The sequence below is a fragment of the Trichoplax adhaerens genome, genomic scaffold (assembly GCF_000150275.1).
Source record: "Trichoplax adhaerens TRIADscaffold_13 genomic scaffold, whole genome shotgun sequence".
In the NCBI taxonomy this organism is placed as follows: domain Eukaryota; kingdom Metazoa; phylum Placozoa; class Uniplacotomia; order Trichoplacea; family Trichoplacidae; genus Trichoplax; species Trichoplax adhaerens.
This window is the reverse complement of record NW_002060955.1, coordinates 476,005-492,959: the sequence shown is the minus strand read 5'-3', so window position 1 is coordinate 492,959 and position 16,955 is coordinate 476,005. Positions and strand designations below refer to the sequence as shown.

General features: G+C 33.3%; 1 protein-coding gene across 1 annotated transcript; it reads right to left on the bottom strand.

The window, feature by feature from the left end:
• Window positions 1–7,265: 7,265 nt before the first annotated feature.
• On the bottom strand, window positions 7,266–11,873 carry TRIADDRAFT_30313 (uncharacterized protein; the record flags this gene model as incomplete). The annotated part of the gene is made up of 17 exons (XM_002115965.1): window positions 7,266–7,323; window positions 7,434–7,570; window positions 8,277–8,346; window positions 8,458–8,560; window positions 8,836–8,855; window positions 9,178–9,266; window positions 9,489–9,603; window positions 9,766–9,851; window positions 9,939–9,965; window positions 10,168–10,202; window positions 10,302–10,380; window positions 10,512–10,607; window positions 10,769–10,837; window positions 10,922–11,044; window positions 11,165–11,355; window positions 11,459–11,618; window positions 11,787–11,873. Coding segments are annotated over 17 exons (1,545 nt in total), but the record flags the coding sequence as incomplete, so codon positions are not given.
• Window positions 11,874–16,955: the final 5,082 nt, after the last annotated feature.

Below are 16,955 nucleotides of genomic sequence, written 5' to 3'. Positions count from 1 at the left end.
CTTTACAATTATCCATAAAATTAGAAATAATAAGGAAATCAGATGGTTCTAGCATCTATCCAGTAATAACACTCCTTTTTATTTGCCCCAGTACGCTATTTTATCAGCATAATTACACGTACTACAAGCTATTACCCGATCAGCACGATGGTTAGCGATCGATGCCGATTGCTTATCACCACTATCGATTAACCATCTAAAATGACTCATCTTATCCACCTAAATCGATATTATCTACTTCAGTTAGACGACTGATATCGATTGGTTATCATCGTGTTATGATATCAGTTCGTTAGTAATGTGTGTTAAAAGTTCTACTGTAATTTAAAGCAAGCTTTTACTTTGACGTAGGGTTAGCTTGTTATACTTAATAGGGTAATTATAGATGGTGGCTGGTATGAGGACTATAAAATCCATTCACTACATTCCGATTGAATATTTAAAATAATATATGCAATGTTTACCGTATTTTGCGAGAATAATACATCTAAAATGGCATGATTTCATTTATCTAACGGTTTACTAGATGATCAAATTCGAGTGCTTATCACAGCTACTGTTTACTGTGAATACTTAAAATGGCCCATACTAAACATGTGCAATGGCATCATTTTACTTATCAGCTAGTTAGATGATCACTGCCAATTCTACAGTGCGCTAATAAAACGGTACACCGTTCTGGTTGGGCGTTATTGCTTACGCGATGGATCTGTATTTTTTCTACTCGAAACATGAAAATTTTCATATTCCGCTAAAGAGTACAGGTAATTAAGTATAGCGTTATATTGTGCAATAAATAATCCGTCTTGTCAAAGTTATGTACGCTGGATTGCAAAGTAACAACAAAAAGTAAAAACAACCATTGACGATGAACTAGGAAAATGTGACTCAAAAATTTTTCACTGCAAGGAGCTGATGATAATATATTGCAGTAGATTGATGATCCTGCTAGACCTTGATTGCTTTCATAAGAACTAGACATTAAGCGTAGGCTTTTCGATAGAATATCAGTTTTAACGATCATATCGGCTATATATCGTATTTAATCAAATTTTGATATGCAGTATCATAACTGAAGAAAACGTGTCGAAGTTGATAGGAAGAACATGGAATATGTAGTGTGTATTGCAGCATATAGCACCATGTAGTTTATTTTTGATAAAAGTTCATTTCTACTACGCTATAACATAATTCCATCTATGTATGATGTCTATTCAACTATTTACTGTGTTGAATTCTATTTTAATCCTAGTTTGGCCGTCTCGTAAAAATATCCTAATATTGCAGTAAACAACTCTTAATTTAGACTAGCTTAATTCGATTTTTTTTAATATTCTCGCCTGTTGTGCTTCCTATGTCATAAAATCGATTTAGTGTTTCTACTTGGCAAATTAGTTCTAGTAGTTGCTCGGTAAGTTTACACGATTTACTTATTTCACTTTACTCTAGCTAGCAAACCAGTCTTTGTCGCTTATGTATAATGTAGCCATTTTAGATGATTTTGCTCTACACTAGCCGAAATAGAGACTCGTATGCCTCAATTTATCTCTTGTAATTTCCTGCAATTATGACGCACCCTTAATCTTCAGAAAGAATACACAGTCTGTATCTGCATAGGAGTGTGTAAATTTATATGATAGCTGACAGCTCAACGGAATAGAATAGAAGGAAGCTTGCTTTCTCAACAAGGATAACTGGAGAAAATCTGATGGAAATGGCAGCAGCTCTAGTGTTGAGGCCAATTTGAAGAGGAATAACAACCTCAAATTAGTTTCTTGACAAACGTGATTCAGCCACGCCCACCTCCCGAAGCGATCATAAGTTACAGTAATGTGTCATGTAGTGCTTGGGATTTACAACCCTTAACTTCGCAATCGTCTAACTCAAAATCTGAGTCATTAAAATTGAGCAAATCACTAACGGGACACAAAATCCAAGAACTACCTAAGGAGGTAAAAAGGATAACTTTAGCTTGCCGCTAAGATGGTGTCACACAACACTAGTGACAAAGTAGTCTACACACGCCAATCCTTGCGGAAGAACGCCACTTACTGACTTAAAGAGGCGAAATTAGCTATATCACCCAATAATTCAGTTCCAACGACCCAATATTATAGTATAATTATAGCGTCACTGATAGTGTAGACGAGGTAGTCAGAGATTTACTACTATTTATTACTGAAGAAATCTTGGCACCCAAGATTATAGTCTTTACAATTCAATAGCAATTGATAAACTAGTTGACTATCTAACCGACTAACTAACTAAAAAGGGATCTTCAGGCACTAGCTTTTCATAGTCTCGTCAGAAACTCCTGGTACACGTAAATTAAAACTATCATTTTAAAGTAACAGGAATTATTAGAATATTGTCATTAAAAACTTCATATAAGATAATTAATTAACAACCTCTATTGTCAAGAACTGATAATAAATTAATAAATTAATAAAGAGCTTAACTAGTAAACACAAGATGACAATTTAATACATTAATCATATAATTAATTAATGAAATCAATTGTCAACAACACTAATAGTGCATTATTATATTAATCAAAGATTAAACAGATTATATGAAGAAATGATAATTAATAAAACGTCAATCCGCACAAACAATATTTAATATTACTTAATAATTAGGACGAGCTTACGCATCGTAACAGATGGCTACACTGGAGTTATATTGATTATTACCACTACAATTACTTCATTTTTTGCAACGTAGTATTTAGGGTTAAACAAAATCCAAGAACTACCTAAGGTAAAAAGGATAACTTTAGCTTGCCGCTAAGATGGCTACACTGGAGCTTTATTGATCATTACTACTACAATTGCTTCATTTTTTGCAACGTAGTATTGTCACACACCACTAGTGACAAAGTAGTCTACACACGCCAATCCTTGCGGAGAACGCCACTTACTGACTTAAAGAGGCGAAATTAGCTATATCACCAAATAATTCAGTTCCAACGACCGAATACTATAGTATAATTTTAGCGTCACAGACAGTGTAGACGAGATAGTCAGAGATTTACTATCATTTATTACTGAAGGAATCTTGGCACCCAAGATTATAGTCTTTAGAATTAAATATCAATTGATAAACTAGTTGACTATCTAACCGACTAACTAACTAAAAAGGATCTTCAGGCACCAGCCTTTCATAGTCTCGTCATTAATCATATAATCAATTAATTAAATCAATTGTCAACAGCACTAACAGTGCATTATCATATTAATCAAAGATTAAACAGATTATATGAAGAAATGACAATTAATAAAACGTCAATCCATACAAGCAATATTTAATATTACTCGATAATTAGGACGAGCTTACGCATCGTAACAGATGGCTACACTGGAGTTTTATTGATTATTACCACTTGTGATATATACCAATCACGAAATTCCAAATTTTAGAAAAATAAGGGCTTTATTGAATCTTATACAAAGATTAACTACATAGCTCTACTCTAGCCGAATACTACTTCTAAAAACTTCTAGAACGAACTAACAGAATAATCTAAAGTTGCATGCTTTTATACTTTCCGTAGCATTCGCAGCTACAATCCGCATGGCAACCTTTTACCTTATTTTACACATAGTTAAATTATTCTTAGTAACACTATTCTACTGCGGACCATCATTAATCCAATATGGATACGACTACAGTACTTACGTAGACATTATTCACACCAGCCAAAGTACGATGAATTAACCATATCCTAATATATGATTTACAGTTCTATTTTTACCTATAGCCATATTAGTAACTCAACAGCTTACTGTTTATAGTCATCTGTACTCTAGCATAGAGTCTCTACCACTACAGTCTATAGTTACAGCTACCAAATATCTCTTAGGATAAATATCTACCGTACATTATACTACACATGGCTAACAGTCTACAATCACAATACTAAGTTACATTACACCACTATAATTACTTCTTTTTTTGCAACGTAGTATTTAGGGTTGAAGAGGTAATTACGACATCATTTATGTGAGCAATTTTTATAGTCCATTTAGTGATCGCGCAGATTCATCAGATTACAAGAAAGCAGTATGTATAATACTGGCATGGATAAGCCATCGAAACAAACTAGTGGTATAGTACTATAAATAGCGCTAGTTTGCTGTCTCAATTTAATAGCTACTTAAGGAGGTAAAAAACATCATGCTGGTTTACCACTATGATGATTGCACTAGAGTTCTACTGGGTAGTACTAGTAAAAGTACTTTATTTCTTGGAGGGTACTATCTGGAGCTGAATAGTTCTCCGCGATATTGTTTTTACCATCGATTCCTATCGTCCATTTAGTGATCGCTTAGATTGATCAGATCACAGGAAACTTAGTAGTCCATGGTTTATTAGTTATAGCATAGTGGTACAGTGCTACAAGTATAACACTAGTTTACTGAATCAATCTAATGACTACCTAAACAGGTAGAAAAGGATAACTTTGGTTTACCTCTATGACGACTACCCTGAAGTTCTGTTGCTTAGTACTAGTAAAAGTATTTCAATTTTCTTGCAGAGTACTATCTAGTGTTAAATAGGTCATCACGCCATTTTTTGGCGAGCGATTTCTATCGTCCATTCACTATTTGCTCAGATTCATCAGATCATAGGAAACTCATAGTCCATGGTTTAGTATAAACAAACTAATGGTATAGTACGACAAACATAACACTAGCTTTCTGCATCAATCCAATGACTACCTAAGCAGATAAAAAAAAGGATAACTTTAATTTGCCTCACTCTATAGTTTAGTATTAGCAAATTAGTGGTAACAGTACTACAAGCATAACATTCGTTTATTACATCTATCTAATAACTACCTAAGCTGTTAAAGAGGATAGCTTTGGTTTGTCTCGATGATAACTATCCAAGAGCTCTATTGCTTAGTACTAACTAGTAAAAGTATTTCATTTCTTGGAAGATACTATTAAGAGTTGAATTGGTGATCACGACATCGTTTTTACTCGTGATTTTTAGAGTAAATACAGTAATCGTTCAAATTCATCAAATGACAGGAAAGTAAAATATATACAGTACTGTAGCAATGGGCTAACATTGATAAACAACCGTATATAAACAAATTAGTAGTACAGACATTACGATAGTTTGCTGTCTTAATCCAATGACTACTTCAGAAGGCGAAAAAGATAATCTTGGTTTGCCTCTATGATGGCTATACTGGAGTTCTATTGCTTATTACAGTAAAAGTACTTCATTTATTGGAGGGTACTATCTAGAGCTAAGTATGTGATCGCGACATCGTTTTTGCCAGCGATTTTTATAGTAAATTCAGTAATCGCTCAGATTTATCAGATCACGGCAAAGTAGAATATACTCGTTCAGTGCAGCGATGGGCTAACGTTGATAAACTACCGTATGTAAGCAAACTAGTGGTACAGTCCTACAAGTATTACGCTAGTTTGCTGTCTCAACCCTATGACTACTTAGGGAGGCGAAAAAGGATAATGTTGCTTTACCTCTATGATGATTATACAGGACTTCTATTGCTTACTACGAGCGAAAGTACTTCAATTCTTGGAGGATACTATCTGGAGCTGTATAAGTGATCTAGACATCATTTTTGCCAGCAATTTTTATAGTATATTCAGTGATCACTCAGATTGATCAGATCGCAAGAAAGTAGAATGTATGTACGAGTATAGTGCAGCGATGGCCTAGCGTCGATAAACTTTATCAACAAATTAGTGTTACAGTACCAAGGAGGTAAAAAAAGGATAACTTTAGTTTGCTTGTATGATAACTACCCTGGAGTTCTATTGCTAAGTACTAATAACTACTTTATTTCTTGAAGGCTACTATCTATAGCTGAACAGGTGGTCATTGCTATCTTGGCACGTCATCATTTTTGCCAGCAATTTCTATAGTCCATTTAGTGATTACTCAGATTTATTAAATTACGGGAAAGTAGAATGTATATTGCGGCGGCAGACTGATATTGATAATGTATATGAGCGTTGTGTTCAACATCATACACTAACTATCAAGCATACAAGCAATCATTTGCAAAAATAATGTCACTCACTGCCCATCCTATGAAGTCGTGATGACATCTATTTTATGAGCGATTGCTATAGTACTTTCAGCTTATGACTGATATTCATCAGATCATGGGAAAGTAAAACCTACGTACATAGCACGGTTTATCACTAATCTTGACATTAAAAAGCAGCGTAATAGTAAGTATCTGTAGTGCCGGGTAAATTTTAAGATTCCTTCAGTATTAACTAATTAAGTAATGCTCTAGTTATAAGTATTCTTATTGTGAGATAAGATAGTGTTTTGCTAATTCTAACAAATTGATCAAATTGAAGTGAAGTGAAGTAAGCGAGATCTTACAGTATCATACACTAACAAGGGTAAAACAAGTCTTTTGCAAAAATAATGCCACTAGTTGGAGTTACCTCAATATAAATTGAACGCCACGGATGATATCATTTTAAGAAAATCATCGGGCTATTTTCCTCCGATATCTCCTCCTTTAATCTCATCTAGTCATTTTTTTGGCTGTAAGCAATCCACTCATTGTAATATAGACGTACAGTTGAAATTCTATAATCCAGCTAGTGTTTAACGTCTCTATTAGACCTTCTATCAATTGTAGAAATCGTAATTGGTCAAGTAATTAAAGACGTTAAAAACTAATCAGGAAAATGGGCAAAAGTTTGATTGTTTCAATTTCATGAGCAAAGTAGTAATAGCCAGTCTTAAAGTTATATAATTTAGCGCTATGTATCATAGCTGAAATGGAATATCTCAATGAATAGATTTTGAGTGCCATAAAGGGGCAAAATGTCAGCAACGAATGCGATCAATAGGGTGGCTTTAGTATACTTGAGTTATAGGATTATTCCAGCGTAATGAACTGATTATGCCATATATTTAGAATATAAAAATTTCAAGCTTTAGTTTAGTTCATTGCAGCTTTTAAATAATTTAATTTAAATAATATAAGGCCAAGAGTTAGCTTTGATATCATGAAATTATATTTGAGTATCGCAAATTAGTTGCAATACAACTCACCTACGCGGAGTCAAACAAAGTATTTAGCATTAGTTTACAAGGTATTACTTAGCTCCATTTTAACATTATAATGAACGAGTACATATTCTAAATCGTAATAGTTAAACTTTTACTTTGCAAACGACTAATCAATCAAGAGTGGACAGATTATCGAACAAATTTCAAATGGTGCTTGCAATTGAATTTGTCCGATCATCTTGACATTAATTAGCTGATACCTTTGGCAACCACTTAGAAAGGACGCGATTCAACTCAGCCGGACTATGGTAAGGATATTAAAATATCATTACAAAATTACCAAATAATGCAAATGCTAACTGATATAGACAATCAAATGCTATGTCTGGATAAAATTCAATATTAATTCATACCATTCTGACTGGGTCCAGTGGCCACACAGTAGATTAGCGCGTGTTAAATTAGGCACATATTCCTCCATCCCATTGGTCAACTCTGGTAGCAAAATAGGATCATACTCGGCGGTCACCATTAACGCCGGCTGATAAATCTAATATATTTGGAAAATTTAAAGTAGAAATGGTCATTCCTATCGTTATGAAATTGCCGGAATCCTCTTACAGATAAGGACGACAAGATGTGCTAAATAGAGAAGGAAAATGATCTTATTTGACCGTAAACTTTTCAACAAGTCCTAAACAGTAATAAACCTATTACATCGTCTTGGCATAAAACTAATGAACTCTATATTAAACCTGCAATGATTACCTTTGTCTCCATTTGAGGTCTACGACACCTCAATAAGTGCTACTACTATGACGTAAAACTTACTAATATCGCTTAGGGAAAGTCACTGATACTATTGCGTGTATTCTTAAGGCTGCGAATAATATTACAGGAAACTAAATCGCAATATCTAGTTCCCTTAACAACATATTGATAGTAATAATAATACGATATTTTATTGCTTAATCTATTAAAAATATACTAAAATAATTTCTGATAAGTTATAAAACTGTAACTTATGGCTTTACAGTACTACTAAAATTAGAATATCGTATGCATGTACATTGTACATCATGTCTATCCTTTATAAATGGATCAATACGATAAAAATACGGCATAAAAATTTGCCTAGAAACTATTTCTGTTAATTGTATAAGAAAATCCGTAAATCATCTTCTAGCGAAAATAGATTGAATGAATCACATTACCAAAGATGCTATAAGAAATCAAAACAGAAGATCGAATATTACCTTGTACCGTTCGATACTTTTTATATTATTCCAATTTATAGCTTCATTTCGATACCAATTTAAGGGATAACTAAGAATATCAATGACTGATTAAATTATATCGCTACATTATGAAGCTACAATAGTATGAAAATACAGTTATTTGTTATGATTTAGTCATAATTTAGTATGTTTTAATTACTGGAAGCCGTTCTTTTTGTAATTTTTCACACAGTAATTAAATTCTTTATCACTCATGAAAGAGCACTTGGGCAATTCATCCGGTAAGCCAGCCAGTAATCCACCTATTAACGAAAGAAAGTAAGATTAGCTAAATAAAAAGAAATCTTTACATCTAACCAAATGTATCATAACTTGAATAAATAGGTGAAAAACGTAGGTTCATATATTAAATGGGGTGATTCTCAGTATTTTTGCCGATTTTTTTGGATTACGAGTTTAACTGCATAATTTATTACATTATTAACAAACGCAAAGTTTACTATTCAGTTCCCGTTATAAATCAGATAGCATCAATGTTTATGTACGATATTCGCTGTGATATATTGATATATTAAACGTGACGATGTTTCTATAGCTCTGTTGATGATTATCCCATTGATTATATAATTTTACGGGTAAAATTGTTATAGCTTTCTAATAAAAATAGCGTCGTTTATCCTTTCATTCTTGTGATAAAGTAGATAGCATCAACGTCCACAAGATTATCAATTATGATATATACTTTCGATACCTCTTTTCCTGACAGTGAAAGTCTCCAATTTGATACCCGTTGTATTCTATCATTCCATATGGGATTAAATAACATTTTACGAGGTTAAATTGGCTAGTAAGATGATGAATTTGTGAGCATATAAGCTGCCTAGATAATATAATACTACGTACGAATAGAGTTTATAACGCTAGCAGGTATACCTTTGGTGTTGTATCTGAGTAGATATAGCGCAATGTACGATCAACATCCTTTTCCAGCTCTACTTCAGCAACCCCCTAATTTGTAAAGGATATATGAATAACATAAAATGTTAAACACAAAAAACGAAATTACTCTTCGGAGTAATTTCATGATAATACATTCAATTATTACTTTACAAAATAAATAATAGTATAGAGTGTTGATGAAAATGATTTCCCAATTTCTGTTTAAAATTTATTTGGAAGAATGCTTTCTCGAAATATTTCACACTATATTTTTATATTGTTGCAGTATACCTCATCAAAGAAATATAGGCAGTAATCAAATTGTTGTGGATCTGCTTGTACTAATTGCGTAAAGTCGTACTCTGGATGAGGCGGAAAATATCCAAGGTTCAGGCTTGCAACCGCCCTGCAATAGGAAAAAGGAATATTTACTTCATGCGCAATTTGTAATAATGATCTTCGCTCATTCTTAAATTATTTTAGCGTGACTGTACTAACCAATATGGAAGTTACTGTACCATATGACAAAATTGACAACTTTTCTTATGCATAAAGTAATTTAACTTACTTGATACGATCAGGAAATCGTAGTGCTGCTTCCCATACCACAACACTACCCCAATCGTGTCCAATGAGGACAGCTTGATGAATATTCTAAAATAATTATGTTAGCATTTAATAATCAAAAACAAGAAACCAATATAGCAAAGTTAAAGATATTTATTTCTAATCATAACCTACCAAGTTATCCATTAAATCGATAATATCCTACATGAAAATATATTTAGTAGTTAATTAAATTATTGATCTTAATAATGAATGTATTAAAACGGTAGATATAAATACTACTACTGCCTTACACATAGATCTCTGATATAGTAAAAGGTTGAATATGTTGAACACACATAGAAACGGATTATATCGTAATGCTATCTTTTAAACTTCAGCTCCAATCACTTTACTGTCTTACCTGATTAACAAGTTTCATCGAGTAATCATCAATATCTGTTAATAGGAAACATAAAATTTATAATATAGAAGAATCAACAATCACAGCCTCATTAAAAATGATATCGACAAATATACGTATAGTATTCCCCTTACTTGGCGGTTGATCAGATTCCCCATAACCACGGTGATCCAAGGCAATAACGCGGTACCCAAGCCTTGCAAGAAATGGAATCTAGCATTGAACGACAAATTTGTAAAGGTATGTAAGCATGGAGAATACAGACTTAGCTTCTAACACTTTACACCCTAATTTCCAGCAAAATATCACTTTATGCATATTGGCTTGTTATTAATGATGCACACCTGATGTCTCCATGTATACCAAAATTCTGGGAAGCCGTGGGATAAAATAACTGCAGGGCCGTTACCTTTCTCGACAAAATGAATCTTGACGCCACTCTTTATAATTAAATACAGAAACAAGTTTTCTAATTTAAGCGTTGGTATCATCTGATTAAGGGATTAAAGTGATTTGCTCAACACTTAATATTTCTATCTAAAGTTGTTATTCTTTAGGAAAATTATATTTGATAGCAATAACAAGTTATTACACCACCTACAGTTGTAGTAAAATAGCAGTGTGTTACACTGTCTGGATTGCAGGCAGCAGGCCTGGATAATTTGCTAAACTAAATGGCAAGTAGTCAAAAGAGATATATTACTTAGAGAGTAGTTTGTACTTTCTGAGGTTATCGTGTCTTTAATATACTCACATTAATACCAGTTAATTCGCTTAGTTTTTTCAAGACCGTAGGTTGGTCTTCAGCAACAATTCCTGTCATGCCAATGCTAGTTGCAAGTTTGCAATATTGTTCCGTCGATTCAACTGAAATTACCTAAACGTCATTATTACATTTATAAAGAAGAAAATGCAGATGCTTATCAATAGGCAAATAAATGAGGGTTAAAAACTAGCATTTTTAATAAGTTTTACAATAATATTAATACAAAATTACCTCGTCTGCTTTAACATTCATCTCTTTAAGTGCATGTTGATAGAACTTAGGATCAGGTCTTGCCATACCAACTTGACAACTTTCAAAGTAGTAATCACACGTAAAACGTAAATTTATTTTCATACGAGTAAATTTATTTCCAGTTGGTCCTTCGATCAAACCAATATTGCCTAGAAAGCATACTTTATAGCCTAGAGATGAGAGGATAAAAGAATAGTTTTACGAATTAGTTTTTGATATACCTGCTCCATACGAGATCTTTGTCAATATTCTATATTAGCTAATTAGACTTACCAGCTTCTTGTAAATTAGAGATTGAGTCTAATACAAGCTGATTTGGCCTCAAGCAATCAATGCAATCGGTAAAAAAGTCATTAATACTAAATCTTTCGGGAAGTTGGACACCTTGAGCGATAGATGCTTCAGTCAGTTGTTTCTCAAATAAGGGGAGAAACTATAGTATAGAAGGTAATAAATTAATGATTAATCTAATATCATATTTTCATTTAATTGAAACAAAAACTTGAAAAATACTAAGTTGACTTCAATCAGATATAGGGTTGGTTTAAGATTACATGACTATACATTCTTAATTTGGAATATGTTTGCTTAATAAGCGTACTTCAGTAAACGTAATTTGACCGTTGATTAATCTAGATGACGGCTTTTCAGGGCTACCATGCATGAATAATGCGAGAATGAAATTCCTAGTAGATATGCATAAATTAGTAAAGGTAGAATATAATTAATTCTTATTACAATCTAGCTGATTTAAAGTCAATGCTTGTATCTTATTTACGTCTTTCTGCAGAAATGATTGTAATAGCAAGATTTATTATATCTTAGCATGTTTATTGTAAAAAGAGCTATATTGTGATGATTTATATTCTATAATCATAGTTGGATTTTCAATATAGATGAATAAATTCTAGTATTACGGACATAGTATTACAAAGCAGGGAAATCTATACGATATAAGGGAACAAGTTAACAACATCGACGAGTCAAAAAATCTGGAATAGCACAGATTAATTTTAATCATGAATCCAAAATAAATAAATTGACGAGTGGATAAATTATTCTTTTCTTATAAGTTTCATTACGGGTATGTCCAATCAGTGAGGTAGTAGAATCAAAATCAATATAGAGAATGAAATTTGCAAATTAGGATATCAATTCTTTTTATCGAGAGGCATTAATACCTCATCTCAGTTAGAATGCAATAATATTTATTAATGAGGTGAAAAATAAGAATGAGCTCAACTACTCTCCTACCGTTGATAATCCAATTATCAGAGTAAACGTTAAAGTAAGGTATTAATAAATTCATTATTATACTATGGTAATGCCATTTTCTTATTTCGAGTATTGATGAGTTTTTAAAGACTGTAGACACTGGGTAAGCTATTTCTTTTCGAATATTGCTGGCTTATATGAAGATTGTAGACACTACGTGATTGACTTACTTTGGAAGGCCACGATCTAATTCCATCTTACTTATCGTAAGCGATAATGATGAGTACAAGACTCCATAGTAATCAAACATAACCACCTTATACTTCCTGAAGAATGAAGCAGAAACATTAGTTTACAGGACATGAATATAAGTTTTGGACATACTTTAAGAGGTTAAATTAAAATAATTCCTCAAATTGTAAATAATGGCATGACTTACCCACTCATGATGATATCAATTCAATTTTTTAGATCTACAGTATAAGATAAAGCAAAGACTGAAATGGATATTACACGCCCTATATATGAACATGTTTAAGAAGAAATTAGAGATAAATGAAGTCTTAATAATCTATTTGAAATTATTAATCTTATTAATATTAGAAGTAATAAGGAAATTAGATCGTTTCAGCATTTGTCGTAATAATACTCCTATTATTTGCCCTGGTATGATATTTTAGCAGTAGAACTGGACTTAATCACAAGCCTTTATCCAATTAGCCTGATGGTTCATATCGTTTAAATATCTAAAATAACCCATGCCATCTATTTAAAATGGTATCATTTCATTTGTCTAGGCGTTCAATGATCGGCATTAACTGTTTATTGCAATCGCCGATTAAATATTTAAAATGATCCATACTTCTGTATACTGACGTCTAAAATGGCATCATTTCACCTATCTAATCGTTGGATAATTAATAGACATCGATTGTTAATCACAGTTCCCAACCAAATGATTAAAAAAATTTATAATAAATATCTAAAGTGGTATCATTTTATTTTTCCAGCCGTTAGATAATAGACGTCAATTGCTAGCCACAATTACTGACGGAATGATAAAAATGATCCATAATAAAGATCTAAAATTGTATCATTTCACCTATTTAGCCGTTCGATAATTAATAGACGTCGACTGCTTATCACAAATACTTACTAAATGATTAAAATGATTCATAATAAATAAGCATCTAAAGTAGCTTCATTCCATCTATCTAGCCGTTAGGTAATTAATAGATGTCGATTGCTTACTATAATTACCAACTAAATGATTAAAATGACCCGTAATAAACATCAAAAGTGATATTATTTTATCTATCCAGTCGTTAGACGATCGACTTCAATTGCTTATCACAAGTATCAACTATGTGTTAGGGATTAAAATGAACCATAATAAACATTTAAAATCGCATCATTCCATTTATCTACTAGTTAGGCGATTATTACTAATTTGATACGAATAAAACCGGTTGCTATCCTAACTAAGCATTATTGAAATATATTTTGTGTATATTGGAAGCATGAAAATTTTCAGGCGTCGTTATTGAGTTTACTCATAGGCGTGGTATAATATCGCTTATCGAGCAATCACTAAATATAATTCATCTTTTCAAATGTACGTACGCTGGGTTGCAGAATAGCTACAACAAAATATAGACGTCATCCTGAAGATGATAAACAGAGGGGGAAAAAGATTCAAAGTGTTTTCATCGCTGTAAGATGATGATGAATTGCAGTTGATTTATGATCCTGTCAAGAGTGAATGAGTCTTGATCGGTATCATGACGACTAGACAGCGAATGTGGGTTTATCGATAGAATGTTAGTTTTGATAACCACGTCGATTGAAAGAGCATGGAATATGTCAACTATGGACTACTAGATGTACATGTAATTTAGTAGTCCATGATTATACGTACATCTGTATATACTGTACACGTTTGCAAGTTTCTATCATAGCTTATAATGCAACAAAATAAAGCGATGCTTACCGTCGGAGTAAGAATGGCTAGAGAAAACCTGATGGAAATAGCAGCAGCTAAATGTTGAGGCAACTTGTGGAGTAACAACAGCGACAAGGTAGTTTCCCGATGTAAGTGGCTGAGCCACACCCAGTTAGTGCTTATTACCAATCATCTGTTACATCAGGATGATCAAACTATTGTCGATATATATATGTTATATATATGTTAGTGTTATATATAAATAAATAAAAAAAAACTACCCTAGTTTAACGTCTCCCTCTAATAACTACCAAAGGAAGTCATATAGGATAATTTTAGCTTGTCTCTATCATGACTACAACGGAGTTATGTTGTGGAGTACCCTACTAGTGTGGCCATAATTCTTCATTTTTTGCAGGATAGTCTAGAGGGCTCAACATCTCAACATGGGATATCTAGGCTTAGTACGCCATAACGACATCACTTATGCTGGTGATATTCTAGAGCCCATTCAGTGATCATTTAGGTTGATTAGATCATGGGAAAATAGAATGGATAGTTCATCATGTTAACCATTATATCAATCACGACCGAATGTACAACAAATCATGTACAAGAAATAATTTTACTTGTTGCCGATAGAATGGAGCCATCGTCATATAGAGTTTTAATTTTTACTAGTAATTTCCTTAGTCCATTCAGTTATCACTTAGATTCATCAGATCACGGGATAGTAGAATTGTACTCGTATAGCAGTTATAGCTTTGTTTAGGAGCAGCTCTGGACGAGCAGGCGGGATTTACTGTGATAAGTAAACACTACGCTGGCTGTCCATCACGATGACGTGGCAGTAAGTTGCCATCGAGGATCTTCAACGATAAGGATGAACAACAGTTGATCAGTAGGTTGCTGCCGATGATTTTAAGGCGCTGATGCAGCCTGATGATCTATTGACAATGATGATAGTGGAATGGTGGATAGAGTTATTAGTCTACAGTACACAGACTTTCTAGCTTTGTTTTAGACCACCTAACGATGATGATCGGGCAAACAGTTGATCAGCATGTTGCTGTCATCGATCGATGATTTCAATTAGTTGATCGAATAGGATGATCAACGGATAATGTCTGTAGGTGGATAGAGCTGTTAATTTACAGTAGACAGGTGTTCTAGTTTTGCTTTAAAGCATCTGTGCATGATCTATAGGATGGTGATCGGATCAACAGTTGATCACTTTGTTGTTGTTGATGATAGCAATTAGTTGATCGAATAAGATGATCAATGGGACGATATCTGTAGATGGAGAGAGTTGTTAATTTATAGTAGGCAGACGTTCTAGCTTTATTTTAAAGCATCTATACTTGATCTATAGGATAGTGATCTGATCAACAGTTGATCAGCATGTTGTTGTTGATGATAGCAATTAGTTGATCGAATAAGATGATCAACGGGACAATGTCTGTAGGTAGCGAGAGTTGTTAATTTACAGTAGACAGACGTTCTAGCTTTATTTTAAAGCATCTATGCATGATCTATAGGATGGTGATGAGATCAATAGTTGATCAGCATGTTGTTGTCGATGATAGTTTAATAATAGTAATCAGTTGATCTCGCATGATGATCCACCCGATAATTTTAATTTTAATGACTGTAGGTGAATATTGGTAAGACAGATTAGTTTACATTGGATAGGCGTTCTAGTTTTGTTTCGAGCCCCTAATAAGGTCTGGAAAGTACGATTTCTACGCAGTTATCGAGGATCTCGAACGATGATCATAATATCATCAGCTCAACAGTGGATCAACAATTCAACCTGTTGTTGTTGATGATTTCTAGCAGTGGATCATCCATGCCATGATCAAGATTATAGAATTAATTCTAATTCAAAATAATAACATCATGATCATCAGTTTTTTTTTCCAACACGTGACTGCAACAGTGGTATGATAAGTACAAGAAAGGTAAAGAAACCACATCGAATGGCATTGCAGTTAGCATAGTGTGCATTAACATTAATTGAGGTACTGTAGAAACAGGGAAAAGTCTACTACAAAATGACAAGTCTAGTAATACTGTAATGGAAAAGGTTAAAGGTTATACTGCGACCTCGAATAGACGCGAGGAGATCTTTTGAAAGAGGCAATGGACAGAGGTCAAATTATAATCTACTATACAATAAAGTAGAGTAATTAGTTACGGAAGGAAATATTGACAGAGTGACATTTAATTTGAACAAGGAGGATGGATGGTAGCACCTAGAGACAGTATAAAGTGTATCTTAAACACCACTGTTACCCCGCGATGTAGCAGAATTGTGCAATATTATTGGCGGTAGGCGTGGAGAGAATTTTTTCTATAAATTAGATAGCAGTTTAGTAGTGCAGCTAGTGCTTGAGCTAGTGGCAACGGTGAAACAAGCATAGGCACATCTCGTCCATCTATTGGAAAAGTGGAATAACAAATCCAATCAGTATACCCTTGATATCCCATCATCATTAAAGAGTGCTGTAGGAGTTGGCGATTCAATCATAACAACATTTCATTACCATAATCTATCATAACAAGCACAATTTCAAGCAAGAAACCCTTGAATTCAAGAAAAAAATCGGATCA